The sequence below is a fragment of the Aristolochia californica genome, unplaced genomic scaffold (assembly GCF_029961685.1).
Source record: "Aristolochia californica isolate CCGP_79_NKW_82.1479 unplaced genomic scaffold, dmAriCali1.0.hap1 SCAF_2, whole genome shotgun sequence".
NCBI lineage: Eukaryota > Viridiplantae > Streptophyta > Magnoliopsida > Piperales > Aristolochiaceae > Aristolochia > Aristolochia californica.
This window is the reverse complement of record NW_027181881.1, coordinates 5,384,543-5,400,842: the sequence shown is the minus strand read 5'-3', so window position 1 is coordinate 5,400,842 and position 16,300 is coordinate 5,384,543. Positions and strand designations below refer to the sequence as shown.

Here is a 16,300-nt window from a genome sequence, read left to right as displayed (position 1 = left end):
ATCCAAACAAAATCTGACCAAGTGTATCTTCTATACAAGAGGTAAAGGAAGTGGTTTTATACAAGTTTTACCCTTGTATGAACTACATTAAGTATCAATTTTCCAATGAACCAACCCCTGCTCTATAAGCTCATATTTGTAGGACAAACTGGATTAGTAACATTTTCCAACAATTTATACACAGCTCCTTGCATCTGCAAACTCCAAATAGAACTACAAAAGCAAAAATTAACCATTTTTCTGACAAATGCCATTCAAATTCAACACAAACAGAAAAGAATCACACTACAAATATTCGTCCCGGCAGCCCTTATCAAAGTTACACTGCAGCATACCTGTGAAGACAGATGGAAGCCAAAGAAACAACTACTAATGGCATTACAAGACTCCTTACCCTCTAATACCATATTCCCAAATCTCTAAACATGTCAACAGAAATGGCAAGCTAGGTCAATAGTCCCCCCTCTCTTTTTGGGAAAAAAAAAAAAAACACTCTTTCTGGTCTCTCTCTACCAATGACATCATGCTCTCTAATGGGTGCCTGCAGGAGAAACCAAATAGCCAGAAGCCATGCGACACGAAAGTCACATACACGGTTTTGAATGAGAGAAAACAAGGAATCCTCTTTTCCATGCAAAAATCACTCCCTAAGCTTTGTTTCTTCTAAACTCGTACCATATCTCATAGTGGTTAAATAACAAACTATCATGTGTATGCTTCCTGAGATACTCAAGGCCCATACTGGAAAGCCTTCTTGTGCATTCTTCCCCACCCAACCTTGAACAGAACTTAATATTGTGTGATACAAATATCCGTCCATCAATAGTCTTCAATCTTTTTGCCAACCTCTCCAGTCCCACCCAGACAAGCTTATCTGGCATGTGAAGAAAAACAGCACTGGCATATATCAAATCAAACACAGTGTCACCGAATTTACTGAAATCCATGTCATCTCCTTTCACTATTCTTGGTCTCTTGTAGAGCAAACCCTGAGAGGGAAGCTCATACCGGAGGGCCGCCATAAGAGAGAGTTGATCACGCTCTAGGCAATGGAAATGTCCAGGTTCCAGGTAGCGGATAAAATGCAGTGCCACACGTAGTGTTCCACAACCTATCTCAAGGACCTGGGAGCTCTGAGAAAGATGGGAAGATAGAGCAAGGAATTCAAAGACATCACGTCCACCTGCCCAAGGCTCACCATAGTTGCTGTGGTGCTCTTCCACAAGGAGTTCACCAGGGCAGGGAAGGGCTGTGTGGTTGCGAGCCTCTACCTCATCCTCATAATGGGAAATGCCTTTGTACCTGGAAGCAAATAATCTTTAGAACACGTAAAACACACGTACACCAACACACACTCACACGCATAAGAAAAAGAACAATGACAAGGGCAACTAACTGGCGGAAGTCCTCCAGTTGTTGTTCACGAGTTCGGGGGTTAATGCCCTTGCGCAGCTCATGCCAAGCCTCCGGGGTGGTGGGTGGATCCTGCAGGTTGTTCACTTGGAGTTGCAATTTCAGCCAAGCAATGTCTTCTGGAGTTGTAGACACTGTATCTGGATTCTCGGTCCTCTCAACAGTGCTAATTTGCGTTTGAGATTGTGTTTGAGAGCAATTGCAGGAGGAGGAGGGATTGTACAGGAAGAAGAGGAAAAGTGCAGCCACAGACGCTCCAATGAGGAGTGAGACAGGAACAGACAGTCCAATACCCTTGTGTGAAGCCATCACTAACTGTATTCCACTTGCTTCCTGTTTCAATTCTCTCATATGAAAGAAAACAGAAAATGAGAGAAAGATCATGGGGCCGTTTTAACATCTAATGTTTTTACTTCTATAGGTCCACTGATACTTCGTGAGAAAGCTAAACCTGATCTTAACTGTTGGTTTCCTATATAGCTTCAGATAGAAAAGTACTTTAAGCAACAAGCATCTGATCTAACTCATTAAATGAACCAGAAAATACAAACTAAGACAAGTATGACTAAGCAGGATACCCAAAGAGCACCTACGTAATCTGATTGGTTCCTCTTATAGAAGCTTTGTACTCTTTTCTCCAATACAACAAACATGAAAATTAATAAAAACTATAAACATTATATAAACAGAAAACAAACTAAACATAATATAAAAATAACTATAAACTTATTGTCAAAAAAAAAAAATAACTATAAACAGAAAACGAACTATATGGAATATAAACAGAAAGCAAACTATATAGAAAACTGAAAAAAATCTTTTTCAATAATATTTAGTAGTAATATATGCTATGTTTTTAAAATGTTAAAGATACCCAAGAAGTCATAAATCACTTCAAAACTCTTCTAAACCATCCCTTCTGTAAAATTTCAAAGAATTTTTTTGCCATCTTAGTATTAAAATAACCCAAAAGATTTTCCTAACTTACAAATGAAGAAAGACAACTAAAATTGGATTTTGGTCTTGTTTTACATCATTATGAAATAAAACGTATCTATTGCATACTCCAAAGAAAAACATGAAAAGATCAATACGTAAGTTTTGAAGAATACCTTCCGTGTTCAAGCTTTGAAAATTTTCCCATTCCTACTAACATTCCCTATTGCAGAATAATAAATGCAAGATTAAAGAACTTCTTTACAATTCAAGAAGCATGGCTACGAAAAAATCAGCAGACAATTAGATACTAAAGAAAATGATACATCAGACAACAAAAAATAGATATAAAACTCATGTGGCTTAGTTAGTCTAATCGATACAGCATGAATGACAATGAAAAGTGTTCCTTAATGAACTTAAGTATCTCCAAATTTTAAAAAATAAAAATACTTGTAATATGCCATCACACAAATTGCTTCTTTCATACAAAATCAGGAGAAAGGCATTCCCAGAAAAACTATAGCAGATAAAAACTGGAAATCAATACTTTATGCAATGCACTACCGTTGATACTCCTAACCCACTAACACAAATACAGACTACCCCTTATCCCCATAACAATATCCTGAAAATCATAAAAAAATGCTTCAAACAATTAAAAAGCAGTAACAATTAAACAACTTAACCAATACATATTTGCTCCTTATCCGAAGTGCATGCAAAATCATAACAAAAAAATACTTTTAGTCATACAGAACTAATAATTGCCCTGGCTTCTTTGATATCTACTGCATATTAGAAAAGAAGGTTATAAAGAAGCCAATCAATCAAATTGTTTAAAAGATTCTTCATCTTCTTTCTTTTTAGTTTTCTCAATCTCATGATTATCCTTTGACCTGAAAACTAAAAGCTCAAATGACCATTCAAAAAACACGTCAACAATCACCATGTGAATCACTAGAAGTCTGACACATATCTTTTCTTCTCATTAAAGTAAAGAAAACAAAGCAAAAACAAACAAAGATTAAAAAAGAAATTGAAAAAGGAAAACGGAGGATGAGAAATGAAACATGCACCCACCTTTGCTGCAGTAGTTGTTGAGGAATGAAAACCTCAACCTCAGCTTTCCTGACAGTCAACGTTGACTTTCTTTTCTCGTAGCCTCAATCCTGAACATCGAAACAAAAGAAAAACAGAAGATTAAATTTTTGGGACTGTTAAAGATGACAATTTTGTTTAAAAAAATTTATTTGGGCTGTGATCCAATTCTCTTCTCTCCATCATCATCACTGCCCTTTTTTCTTTTTTTCCTTATCTTTTATGTGGGGACTACTGGCTATTTTTGTACCTTCCTTGCTCTTCGGAAATTTTTGGTTACTTTATGATCTGGAAAGAATGATAAGAATGATAGGGCATAAGCCACTGGAGACTATTGATAATCTAATAAGATTGTGCACAGATGATGCAGAATCAAGTAAAAAGAAGACCTCAAATATGACCCACTTATCTACTCTTCCCTTGAAAACATCCCCAGTCTCTGTGTTTATGACTTTTCTGAAATCTTGCTTCTTCTTGCTGTCAGTGGTGGTCAATAGATGTTTGTGGTTAGCAGGACCAATCTATTTAGATTGGTACTCTCTCGGCTATCTTATAAAGGCTTGCATGAAATTAAACTACACTAGGTTTGAAACCAGTCTAGAAGGCCATTATGGCATTATTGAGAAAATAACTTTATCTTTTGACCATCTCTATCCTCCTTTAAATGTCTGTTATTATGCTCATATCTGTTTGTAGTGGAAGCTTGAGAGAGATTTTTTTATTTTTTATAACAACTTTGAAAGAAAATTTGCTATACATGTAGCTGCATCATTGGAAAGTATGCCAGGGAGTGGTTCCAGACTTGATGCATGTCTTAGTGAACTTGAAGAGGATGGTCTCAAAGAAATCACTTTAGGTTCTGGTAAGCTACTCAAGAAGGTCTCTAATTTTGTAAGTAAGGAAATATGCCATGACACACGACAAATGAAGCTTGAGTAAGCCTTTATAAAACCTAGTTGTTGATAAGCAAGATGTAAAAAGAACAAAGACAATCCAAGTGTTAGGAATTCTCTTCTTTGTCGAGTGTGAACCATTTGCTGATAAGGGATTCTCAAGCACTGTAATTGAGTTTGTCTGATGATTCTGATCTAAGTATTTTAGGGTTGAATCGTTGTTCATTGTTCATTTTTAAAAGAGAGTGAGCTGATGAATTTCAGACTACTATGGAATTTACTAAATGGGCTGAACGAGATAGTGAAGTTGGGAATCATCTTGAAAGTTTGGAAATGACCTGTTTCTCCCTTCTGAAATTCCAAAAATAAAACTGAGGATATGTTGTTTTGGGTTGGCTGGCTAAACCTTTAGCTTGTCCATACCCTGTAATTGTTTACATACCATTATTACCTGTAAGTGTTAACATACCTTTATTACAAGTTGTGAATAACACATGGTAAATATAAAATTTTAGGAACAAAAATGTTTTTCATGCATAGTAGATTGATTTAATGAGAAGACTATGAATTAAATATGACAGTAAAGCAAAAGATAAGAACTTGAATTGAGTGTTATTGCATTGCTCTACAGTGGTGAAAATTTTTGAGTGTTTGGACGTTAAGTCTCCTGTTACTAGAACTAATACTTCATTGGGAGGGACCTGGAAACCTGAATGCTGAGCTTCTGAGGCAAACAATTTGTGGTATTTATTTTCTTTTTTTAGTTTGAGTTTAAATTTAGGTGGTTTATAAAGGAAAATATAGCATTTTGAAACAGGGAGTGAAGTGATTTACGTAACAGGATCGGAAATAAAAGATTTGTTAGATTGCTCATATTCACCCATGAAGGAAGAAAAGAAAATGGCCACTAACAAACAAATTACTACAGCAGCTATCTTCAGAATTCCTCGATTGTGTACTGAAACAAAGAGCAAGCTCCTGAAATGGGAACCTTAAAAAGCTTCATGACTAAACAGCGAGATACTTAAAAGCGAATGGCAAATTGATTCCATATGCAATGCAATGTGGAGTTAGCTAGAGACAGGATGTTATAAAAACAGAGAGGAAGAAGCATTGATGCGTAACTTAGGGAACAACGGAAATAAAAGAAAATAGCAAGAGCAGGAGAACCACTTACCTAATTGATGGGTGTCACGGACCGGGGGGGAAAACAATCTTTGATGCGTGGGAAGCGAGATGAGCAGCCCAATTGGGAGAGAAGGAACTCAAGAAGATGGAGACTAAATAAAAAGTGTCTCCTATGGGCGAAATGCGAACCTTTCTGTAGGTTGCAGCAAAAGGAAGAGCGAGTTGCTGAAATAAGGATCAATGTATAAGGATCCAAGCAAGAGAAAAATGAGGCACATGGGATTCGACACGGAAAGCAGATATAGGAAGCTGGACTTAAAAGGAAAATTAAACAGAGCATGAGGCTTCATACCTTGCTTAACCTGCCGGAAGGATGAAGCCGACAAGAGGAGTGATGGTAGGGCAGCACCGCGACGAATTAACTGGACGGGAAGTGGATCGCCAGAGGTTCGGAGTTTGGCACTTGACGGGGAAAAAGTGAAAAGGGAGGTATTAGAATATAAATAACATTTACCTTTTTTTCTATTTATTATTTTATTATTTTATTACACTGTATTATATGTATTTCATTATTATGTATTTTTTCCATCTTGATGTATAAAGACCTTTTGTAATTTCGAAATGTGGAAGAAATCAGAAAATCATTTTCCTTTCGTCTTCTCGACTGCGCCTCCCCGACGAGCAGAGCTTAACGGCTCTTTGGTATTTTGAGATCTAATATGGTATAAGAGTGAATGATTCTCCTCTTTCTCTGATTTTTTCATCGTCGGCGTAAGGTGTGCCTTTTATTTCCGACGACGGACATTTGTTTTCATTTTTCTCACCTATTTTCGGCGATTATTTCCGACGACGATTACCGGCGCGTCCTCCTCTGGTTCCGACAGAGGGGTTTCCGTTTTTTCACCTCTTTTAGGGAGAGTCTCCGTGATTGAAGATATCGGGCGTCTATTTCTTGTATTTCCGGCGTCGTCTGAGGTTTTTGACGACAATTCGAAGTGAGGAAGTGGCGAGCGGCTGATCTTCAACAGGCTCTTCCTGGCCCTTGACTCCTTAGTTGATTCGGCGAGAGTGTTTCCCGAGTCTTTCTGCGCCTCGACATTCGACGGTGGGACCACACAGTCTGGTTTCTCTACAGACGATAGACACGCAACCTTCTCGACAGTAGGCTCATCAGGCGAGAGAGTTGGGTTTCTGGTTCCGTCGGCAAAGAGGTTAGATTTCGCCTCCTCTCTCATTTTTTTTCATTCCGTCTGGATATTGTTGCCGAGGGATTCTGGATTTCGTTTTTTGTCTGGGTTTGGATGTTGATGGCCGAGGAACTAGCAGACATTTTGGATTGATTGTTGGAGACCGAGATTAAAAATTCTGGTTTGGCTGTTGGAGGTTGAAATGTTAGAAATTTTGGATTTGGTCGTTGTTGGCCGAGGGCTGGCCGAAATTTTTTTACTGATGAAGTTTGGTTTATTGCTGCTTTCGTTGATTTATTGTGGTATCTCATCACTCAATGGCGACTTCTTCCAATTCTGGTGTTCGTTCCAGTTCAACACGTTCCGCCATTGAAGAACCTTCGAACCCCTATTATATTCACCATTCGGATAACTGATAGATACCAGATTCTGACATGAGAACTAGGTTAATTATAATAGAATAGCCCTTATAATTGTGTTATAGGTGGGTATTTATCGGTTTTCAAATGAAACGTGCATTTATTGAATTTGGTATTAATCACTGTCTATATTTCAGATTGTTCTCTCTTGAATTATATTTCATTACTTTTAGGGTTTATTTCTTACTGAAATGATTTTAATGGATTAAATTATGGAATTTCAGGAGAATTTTGGTGGAGAAGGAGATATTTACCAAAATACCATTAGTGAAAGGGGGAGATTTTTAGGGTAACGTGAAAGAAAAGGGAGCTCGAGGGGAAAAACAGAGGGGGCCGTTGACCGGAAAGAAGGGAGACACAGGGGAGGTCGCCGACCGTTCGGAGGGGAGACCCAAGAGGGCTCCCTCCGAACGGCGTTCGTCACCGTCGTCCACCACCATCCGGCAACCGAGAACAGACCCGAGGAGAGCTCGAGAGAGACACCATCGCGGCGAGTTCGACGCTGCCATTCTTTGCTCGCCAGGCCGAGAGGTGACTCGAGAGGACTCCTCCGGCGCCGATTCCGCATTCCGACCATCCTCCGGCGTCGATTACCCATTTTCGACCATTTTCGAAGCTATTTCGACTCCGACGGAGACTCGAGAGAGCCGATCAGAAGATTTCGGCTCCATTCTGTCGTCCGCCGCACCACCTCCATTCATGGGTTTCTATCCCTCTTCGCCGTCGTCGTCTCTACCTCCGGCCACTCGCTCTTGCTACCCGAAGCCATCAATTTTGGAAAATTGCAGCACCCGTGAGAACGAGTCTGCTGCCCAAGCGAGAGGACGGAGAAGGGGAGTAATCCGTCATTTTGGAATTTAATTTCCTATAGTTTGAACTTAGGTTTTGAATGTTTATTAAATTTGATTTGAGAATTAATGTTTATCGAATATTTGTTTTTCGGATATTTGATTAAATTAGATAATTAGGGTAGGATTGTAATCTAGGTTGGATTTTGGTATTTTAATCCGATTTCTGTCTTTCACTCTATGCGCCCGAGAGGGGATAGACGCAAGGATTGAGAAATCGCATTCGTGGTTACATGGTGCTCGAGAGAGGCACGTATCATGGTAAAATCCAGAGTTGATAATTTTAGCATCATCATAATAGGAAATTAATTCTCTGCATTCTATTGTACTCCAATCTTTGTCATTAACTCTAGGCGCCCGAGAGGGGCTAGACGCAAGGATTGAGAATTCGGATTCGTGATTACGTGGCGCTCGAGAGAGGCACGTATCGCGATAAAAACCAGAGTTGACGTTTCATGTTGTGCAAGTAGTTAATCAGATTATTGCCTGATAATTTAGGATATAATTAGTGTTTAGTTCATATTAATTCATCATATTTGGTTAGACTAGTTGACTGAAGAATACACAAAATTTAGTCCTCCCTGTGGATATGACCCTCGCTTCCCGCTAGATTACATGAACGATTCGTACGCTTGCGAGGTATAAAAGCCGATGTAATTAAATTTCACATCAACAACCCAGGGCAAATTCTTGTTTTGCAGCTACTTACCGATGAAAATTACATCAGTTGGAGTCGTGCGATGTTGATCGCCTTATCCGTGAAAAACAAAGTGGGATTTGTCGACGGTTCCATTCCTGAACCTCAAAGTACTGATCCCAATTTGCTCAACTCCTGGACCCGGAATAATAATATGGTCATCTCTTGGATCTTAAATTCGGTTTCCAAAGAAATTTCTGTGAGTATTATTTTTGTTGTTTCTGCCCGAGAGATTTGGATCGACCTTCGGGATCGTTTTCAACAGAGAAACGGCCCTCACATTTTTCAGCTTAAACGCGAATTAATGAACTTGCGTCAAGACAAGGATACTATTAGCTCTTATTTCACAAAGCTGAAAACTATTTGGGAAGAACTGAGTAATTACCGTCCTAATTGCTCTTGTGGGACATGTTCTTGTGGTGGCGTTAAAAACCTTACTGATTATCATCACATGGAGTATATCATGTCCTTCTTAATGGGCCTTGATGATTCTTTCTCCCAAATTCGTGGTCAGTTACTTCTCATGGATCCGATGCCTCTGATTAATCGTGTTTTTTCTCTGATTGTTCAAGAGGAACAGCAAAGGAAGACTACTCATGTCTTTGATTCGAGCACTCAGAGCCATGGCATTTGCGGTTAAAACAGGAGTTGCTAAATTTGGTTCTCAAAAGTCTCAGAAATTTCATTCCAGTTCCAATTCTTCTCGGAATCAGAACAGCAACAAGTTTCATTGTAATCATTGCAAGAGATATGGACATACCATGGACCGTTGCTACAAGCTTCATGGCTACCCGTCTGCACCTAAAGCCAAGACCAACAACTATTCTCATGTTGCTGCTCATCAAGTCTCTACTGCTGATGATAATCAAGGTTCTTCTACCTCTGTTGGAAGCTTTGTTCAGAATTTGAACTCAAATCAATATCAGCAGCTCATGTCCATGCTTTCCACACATTTGAGTAGCTCTGCAAAGGTCTCTACTGCTCCGGAATCTTCCACAACCAACTGCCTGACAGGTATTTGTTTCTCTGTGTCTTTAAATCCCCTTATTTCTTCACAACAATTCTGGATTGTAGACTCAGGAGCTACTCGACATATTTGTTCTCTAGCTCCTGCTTTCATTTCTTTGCATGTTATTCCTCATACTGCAGTTACTTTGCCTAACCATTCTCAAATTTTAGTCCATTTTGTTGGTGATGTTAAACTACATTCTAACCTTGTGCTTAAAGACGCACTGTTTGCCCCTCAATTCAAATTCAACTTGATCTTTGTTAGTGCCTTAGTTACTGCATCTGGGCTTACCGTACGTTTCCTTCCTGATTGTTTTGTTATCCAGGATCTATCCACCCAGAGGATGATTGGCAAGGGTGACAAAGTCCAAGACCTCTATGTTCTTCGTGCTCAATGTTTGAACTCTGCTTCCATTGCTTTTGTTAACAATGTTTCTGCTCATGTTTGGCATAATAGGCTAGGCCACATTTCTTTTAAGAAACTTGACTCTTTGAAAGATCAGTTGCAATGTGATGTAACTGGATTATACAAGTCAGATCCTTGTTATATTTGTCCTCTTACTAAACAACGTAGGCTATCTTTTGAATCGTATAACCATTTATCAAAATTTCTTTTTGATCTTGTGCACTGTGATATTTGGGGACCATATCAAACTGTTTCCTATACTGGTCATCGCTATTTTTTAACTCTTATTGATGATTGTACTAGATTTACTTGGATTTATCTATTGAAAACTAAATCTGATGTTGTTTCCGTGATACCGAAGTTTTTTAATATGGTTTTTACTCAGTTTAATTGCAAAATCAAGGTTTTCCAATCTGATAATGCCCCTGAATTATCTTTTGTCGAGTTTTTTCAAGATCAAAGAGTTTTGCACCAGTTTTCTTGTGTTGAAAGGCCTCAGCAAAACTCAATTGTTGAACGAAAACATCAACACCTCTTGAATGTGGTTCCATCATTGTTTTTTCAATCCCGAATTTCAGTCTCTTTTTGGACATAATGTATTCTGACTGCGGCTTTCTTGATTAATAGAACTCCTTCTCCTCTCTTTCACCACAACACACTTTTTTATTTGTTATACAACACAGTTCCTGCTGATCCTTCTTTTCACGTCTTTGGCTGTTTAGCTTTTGTTTCCACCTTAGCTACTCATCGAACCAAGTTCCACCCTCGTGCTTGGGTTTGTGTGTTTCTTGGTTATCCAGCTGGTGTGAAAGGGTATAAATTCTATGATGTGGAGTCCAAACAAGTTTTTATTTCAAGAGATGTAGTGTTCCATGAGGACATTTTCCCTTTTCATACTATCACTAGTTTAGCTCAAATTACTGATCCCTTTCCTGATTTGGTTCTGCCCCACTCATCCATACAAGCTCCTTCCCTTCCAAAACTTGATTCTTCCCCTATTCCTGCTTCCCCAGCTATTTCTGATGTTACAGTTGATGATCTTCCAACTACTGATATTCCAGCGCTTGTTCCTTCCACATCTGTTGGTTCTACTTTTTGAAAATCTACTAGGAATACTCAGCCACCCCATTACTTGCAGGATTATCACTCAATTTACTTGTTGGTTCTTCTCCATCTCCTTCTGTGTCTTATCCGATTTCTAACTACCTCTCGTACCATGCCCTTTCTGATTCGGATAGACAGTTTGCGCTCAGTGTATCTTCTCAGGTTGAACCTCAGTACTATCACCAAGCAGTGCAGTGCCATGAATGGAGGTTAGTTATGCGTGACGAGTTGAAAGCTCTGGAAGCCAACAACACCTGGATCGTCACTTCTCTGCCACCTAATAAGCATACCATTGGTTGCAAATGGGTATATAAAATCAAACTTAAATCTTATGGTTCTCTTGAGCGATATAAGGCTCGTTTGGTAGCCAAAGGCTATACACAACAAGAAGGTTTAGATTTTGTTGACACTTTTTCTCCCGTGGCCAAATTAGTTACTGTGAAGGTTCTTCTTGCTCATGCTACCTCTCATAATTGGCATCTAACTTAGCTTGATGTCAACAACGTCTTTTTAAACGGTGATCTTTTTGAAGAAATCTAAATGGATCTCCCTCTTGGCTATCTTCGACAAGGGGAATCCTCTTCCCCTCACAGCAAACTAGTTTGCAAGCTTCACAAGTCACTTTATGGTCTCAAACAGGCTTCGCGACAATGGTATTCCAAATTTTCTCATGTTTTGATCAATTTTGGCTTTCTCCAATCGAAATCTGATTACTCTCTCTTCACCAAAGGTCATGGTTCCTCCTTTGTTGCTTTGTTGGTTTATGTGGATGATATTACCCTTACTGGTCCTTCATCTAGTGCTATTGCTGCGCTCAAACAATTTCTGCATACTCAGTTTAAGCTAAAGGATTTTGGCTGTCTCAAGCACTTGGTCTTGAGAATGCTCAGTCCACGCAAGGTATTGTGCTTTCTCAACGCCATTACACCTTACAATTACTTGACGACACAAGTTACTTGGCTTGTAAACCCACTAGTGTTCCAGTGAATCCCAAGCTTTGTTTCACTGCCACTGAAGGTGACCTACTTCCTAATACAACACACTATCGGTGACTTGTTGGGAAACTTCTTTACCTCACTTTATCTCGCCCCGATATTACCTTTGCAGTTCACAAGCTCACTCAATTTGTGGCCCAACCTCGCCTTCCTCACCTCAAGGCCATGCATCACCTATTTCGTTATCTCAAGAACAGTCCTGGTCAAGGTTTGCTGTTTTCTTCTACTTCTTCCTTGCAGCTGCGAGCTTTTTCTTATGCTGATTGGGGATCATGTCTTGATTTTCGCCGATCTACTATGGGTTTTTGCATCTTTATTGGTAATTCTTTAGTCTCTTGGAAGGCCAAAAAGCAGACCACCGTCTCTCGCTCCTCCGCAGAGGCTGAATACCGCGCTCTTTCTTCCACTGCCAGTGAAATTATTTGGTTGCAGCAACTTCTTCAAGATTTTCAAGTCAAAGTTGCATCTCCTGCGTTACTCTATTGCGACAATCAAGTTGCGATACATATTGCTTATAATCCCACCTTTCATGAGCGTACTAAACATATTGAGATCGATTGTCATTTTGTTCGTGAATTTGTTACTTCGGAAGTCCTTAAGTTACTTCCCATTCGATTTCAATCCCAGTTAGCTGACATGTTCACTAAACCTCTTCCTTCTACTCAACTTTTTTCTTTGTTGTTCAAGATGGCTGTCAAGGACATTTACAAGCCACCTTGAGGGGGAGTATTAGAATATAAATAACATTTACCTTTATTTTATTTTTTATTTTATTATTTCATTACAGTGTATTATAAGTATTTCATTATTATGTATTTTTTCCATCTTGATGTATAAAGACCTTTTGTAATTTCGAAATGTGGAAGAAATCAGAAAATCATTTTCCTTTCGTCTTCTCGACCGCGCCTCCCCAACGAGCAGAGCTTAATGGCTCTTTGGTATTTTGAGTTCTAACAGGAGGTTATATATGTTTGAGTGGTGGAGTCTGGTCCACTGTCAGGGAGGTGGGCCCAAGGGGCATGGAGGTCATTTCCACCCTCTCTAAGATTTCGTGTTTCCCTGAAACGGGTAGAGTTCGGCTAGAAACAACGAACGCCAGTGTGGTGCGATAGAATTCATTCAGAAAAGATGTGAAGCAGCTATCATACGACTCTGTTGCCAAAACAAAGACTATGTGCACACAGAGTCTCTACACAGGAGGTCTTCGACTCTATTGCCGAAACAGAGACGTTGTGCGAACAGAGTCTCTCGACAGGGGAACTTCTTCGGCACTTACAGAGACTTACATAAACAGGGTTTTCAGAACAAAAGATTTAGGGGTTTTTCGAGAGACCTTCAGGCGACGCCGTGGTCAGAAGAGGGAGTGCTCAGAGGCGTCAATGTTGCTGGAAGATAGGAAGCGTCGTCGTTGTGTGCTGCCGTAAGAGGAAGCAGAGGGAGGTCGTGGCACTCTCTCCAAGACGACACTGCAATGCGAGGTTTTTCGCACTCTCTCTAGGACGACGCTGCAGTGCGAAGTTTTTCACACTCTCGCCAGGACGACGCTGTAGTGCGAGGTTTCTCACTCTCGCCAGGACGACACTGCTGAACAGAGAGGGTTCGAGCCTCTCTCTGTGGTATCGTGATTCCACCGTTTAAAATAAAATCCTCAACAACTTCCGTGGACGTACTCAATTGGCTGAACTACGTAAAATTTTGTGTCGTGCCTGTTTACATTTTTCTTAATCATCATCGTTTTTTCATAACAACTGGTATTAAAGCTAATGTTCGGATATGAAGTGGAGGTATTAGGGATCAAAAATTAGAAAAGTTCGATGGCACGGACTTTGGATACTGGAGGATGCCGATAGAGGACTACTTCTATGGGAAAAAAACTCCATCTTCCACTATTGGGGAAGAAACCAGAAAAATGGGAGGTGGCTGATTGGAATCTGTTGGATCACCAAGTTCTGAGGATTATTCGACTAACCTTGTCAAAATTTGTTGCACACAACGTCAGCAAAGTGAAGACGACTGCGGATCTCATGGAGGCTTTGTCAGGTATGTACAAAAAGCTTTCAGTGAATAATAAGGTTTATTTGATGAAAAAATTATTCAATTTGAAGATGGCAGATGGTATGCCTGTTGCACAACATCTGAATGATTTTAATACTATCACAAATCAATTGTCGTCTATTGAAATTGAATTTGATGATGAGATACGTGCACTGATACTATTGGCTTCATTGCCAAATAATTGGGAAGCCATGAGAATGGTTGTTAGTAATTCTACCGATAAATCAAAATTGAAATATGATGATGTTCGTGATTTGATTTTGGCTAAGGAGGTGCACAAGAGAGATTCAGGCAAGACCTCATGTTTAAGTTCATCATTGAATGTTGATTCTCGGGGGAGATCACATGACAGGAACTCAAACAGAGGTAGATTAAAATCAAACAACAGGGGCAAGAGCAAGTCAAGGCCTGGTCAGCAGACAACTTACTGGAATTGTGGAAAGTTGGCTACATAAAAAGGAATTGTAGAAACCCTAAGAAAATTGAGAATGATAATGCTAATATAGTAACTGAAGAAGTACAGGATGCACTATTGCTTGCAGTTTATAGTCCAGTTGATGACTGGATACTGGATTCAGGGGTTTCCTTCCATACATCTTACCTTCAGGAAATAATGCAAAACTATGTTGCAGGTGATTTTGGGAAGGTGTATCTGGCTGCTGAAGAGGCTTTTAACGTGGTGGGGATGGGAGACATTGACATTGTACTCCCTAACAAGAACAAATGGACCTTGCAAAAGGTCAAACACATTCTTAAGATGAAGAAGAACCTCATTTCGGTTGGACATCTTGATGATTGTGGCCTTTCAGTGGTGTTCTTAGATAGCACCTGGAAGGTTACCAAAGGGGCATTGGTACTGGCTCGGGGTAAGAAAACTGGTACTCTCTATTCGACTATTGGTTTGAAGAACACTATTGCTACTACCGTTGCAGAAATAACAACAGATTTGTGCCATTGTAGGCTTGGCCATATGAGTCAGAAGGGCATGAAAGAACTGTTGTCCAAAGGCAAACTACTAGAATTGAAATCAGTTGATCTCAGTATGTGTGAGAGTTCCATTATGGGAAAACAGAAGAAGATCAATTTTTTGAAAGGTGGCAGAACACTGAAGAAAGAAAAACTGGACCTTGTGCACACAGATGTGTGGGGACCTTCCCCAGGGGCATCCCTTGGAGGTTCTCGATACTATGTCACGTTCATTGATGATCATAGTAGGAAGTTATGGGTTTATTTTTTTAAGCATAAATCTGATGTATTTAATGTGTTCAAAATTTGGAAGACCATGGTTGAGACAGAGATAGGCTTGAAACTGAAATGTTTGAGGTCTGATAATGGTAGTGAGTACATTGATGGCGGGTTCAAGGAATATTGTGCAGTTCAGGGTATCAAAATGGAGACGACCATTCCTAGGACACCACAACAAAATAGAGTTGTTGAACGTATGAACAGAATCATAAATGAGCGTGCTAGAAGCATGAGGCTACACGCTGGATTACCACCTACTTTCTGGGTAGATGCAGTCAGTATTGCAGTCTACTTGATAAACAGAGGGTCATCAGTTCCGTTGGATTGTGGATTGCCTGAGGAGACCTGGACTAGAAAAGAGGTCAAATTTTCTCACCTTAAAATTTTTGGTTGTCTTTCTTATGTTCTTGTTGATTCTGATGCTCATAGGAAGTTTGAGGCTAAGTCAAAGAAATGTTATTTCATTGGATATGGAGACTTGGCATTTGGCTATCGTTTCCGGGATGATCAGGTTCTGAAGATTATAAAAAGCAGGAATGTGATCTTCAATGAGAAGATTGTGTACAAGGATAAGTTCAGTACAATTGCTGAAGCAGCTCCTCAAGAGTCCGACTTTGTCAGATTGGATGACCAACAAGAGGCCACATTGCAGTGTAGAGATGCGAGTGACGGGGAGAGTGGGTCCAGTGCACCCATTTCTATTATTCCGCAATCAGATCCAGAGTCGTCCACTCCTACAGCTGTAGTTTGCAGGTCAGTTAGGACTATTCGGCCTCCACAACGTTTCTCACATACTTTGAATTATATTTTGTTGACAAATGGTGGAGAACTGCATAGTTACGAAGAAACCTTGCAAGATGAAAAT

At 39.7% G+C, this 16,300-nt stretch overlaps 2 protein-coding genes across 6 annotated transcripts; one reads left to right on the top strand and one right to left on the bottom strand.

Moving 5' to 3' along the window:
- Positions 1 to 214: 214 nt before the first annotated feature.
- On the bottom strand, positions 215 to 5,922 carry LOC137956301 (uncharacterized). Of its 5 annotated transcripts, XM_068803742.1 has the most exons (7): positions 5,824 to 5,922; positions 5,521 to 5,696; positions 3,701 to 3,738; positions 3,433 to 3,521; positions 2,526 to 2,572; positions 1,397 to 1,746; positions 215 to 1,302 (listed from the first exon to the last, which is right to left on the bottom strand). In XM_068803742.1, exons 6-7 carry the CDS (start codon positions 1,720 to 1,722, stop codon positions 648 to 650), a joined length of 981 nt encoding a protein of 326 aa, XP_068659843.1. In that variant the 5' UTR covers positions 1,723 to 1,746; positions 2,526 to 2,572; positions 3,433 to 3,521; positions 3,701 to 3,738; positions 5,521 to 5,696; positions 5,824 to 5,922; the 3' UTR covers positions 215 to 647. The 5 variants fall into 5 exon arrangements, with proteins under 5 accessions (XP_068659843.1, XP_068659841.1, XP_068659846.1 ...); XM_068803740.1 differs by lacking the exon at positions 3,701 to 3,738; XM_068803745.1 differs by lacking the exons at positions 2,526 to 2,572; positions 3,701 to 3,738.
- Positions 5,923 to 9,245: 3,323 nt separating this feature from the next.
- On the top strand, positions 9,246 to 12,855 carry LOC137957171 (uncharacterized). The gene is made up of 4 exons (XM_068804905.1): positions 9,246 to 10,173; positions 10,759 to 11,102; positions 11,147 to 11,584; positions 12,376 to 12,855. Exons 1-4 carry the CDS (start codon positions 9,246 to 9,248, stop codon positions 12,853 to 12,855), a joined length of 2,190 nt encoding a protein of 729 aa, XP_068661006.1.
- The last annotated feature ends 3,445 nt before the right edge of the window (positions 12,856 to 16,300 follow it).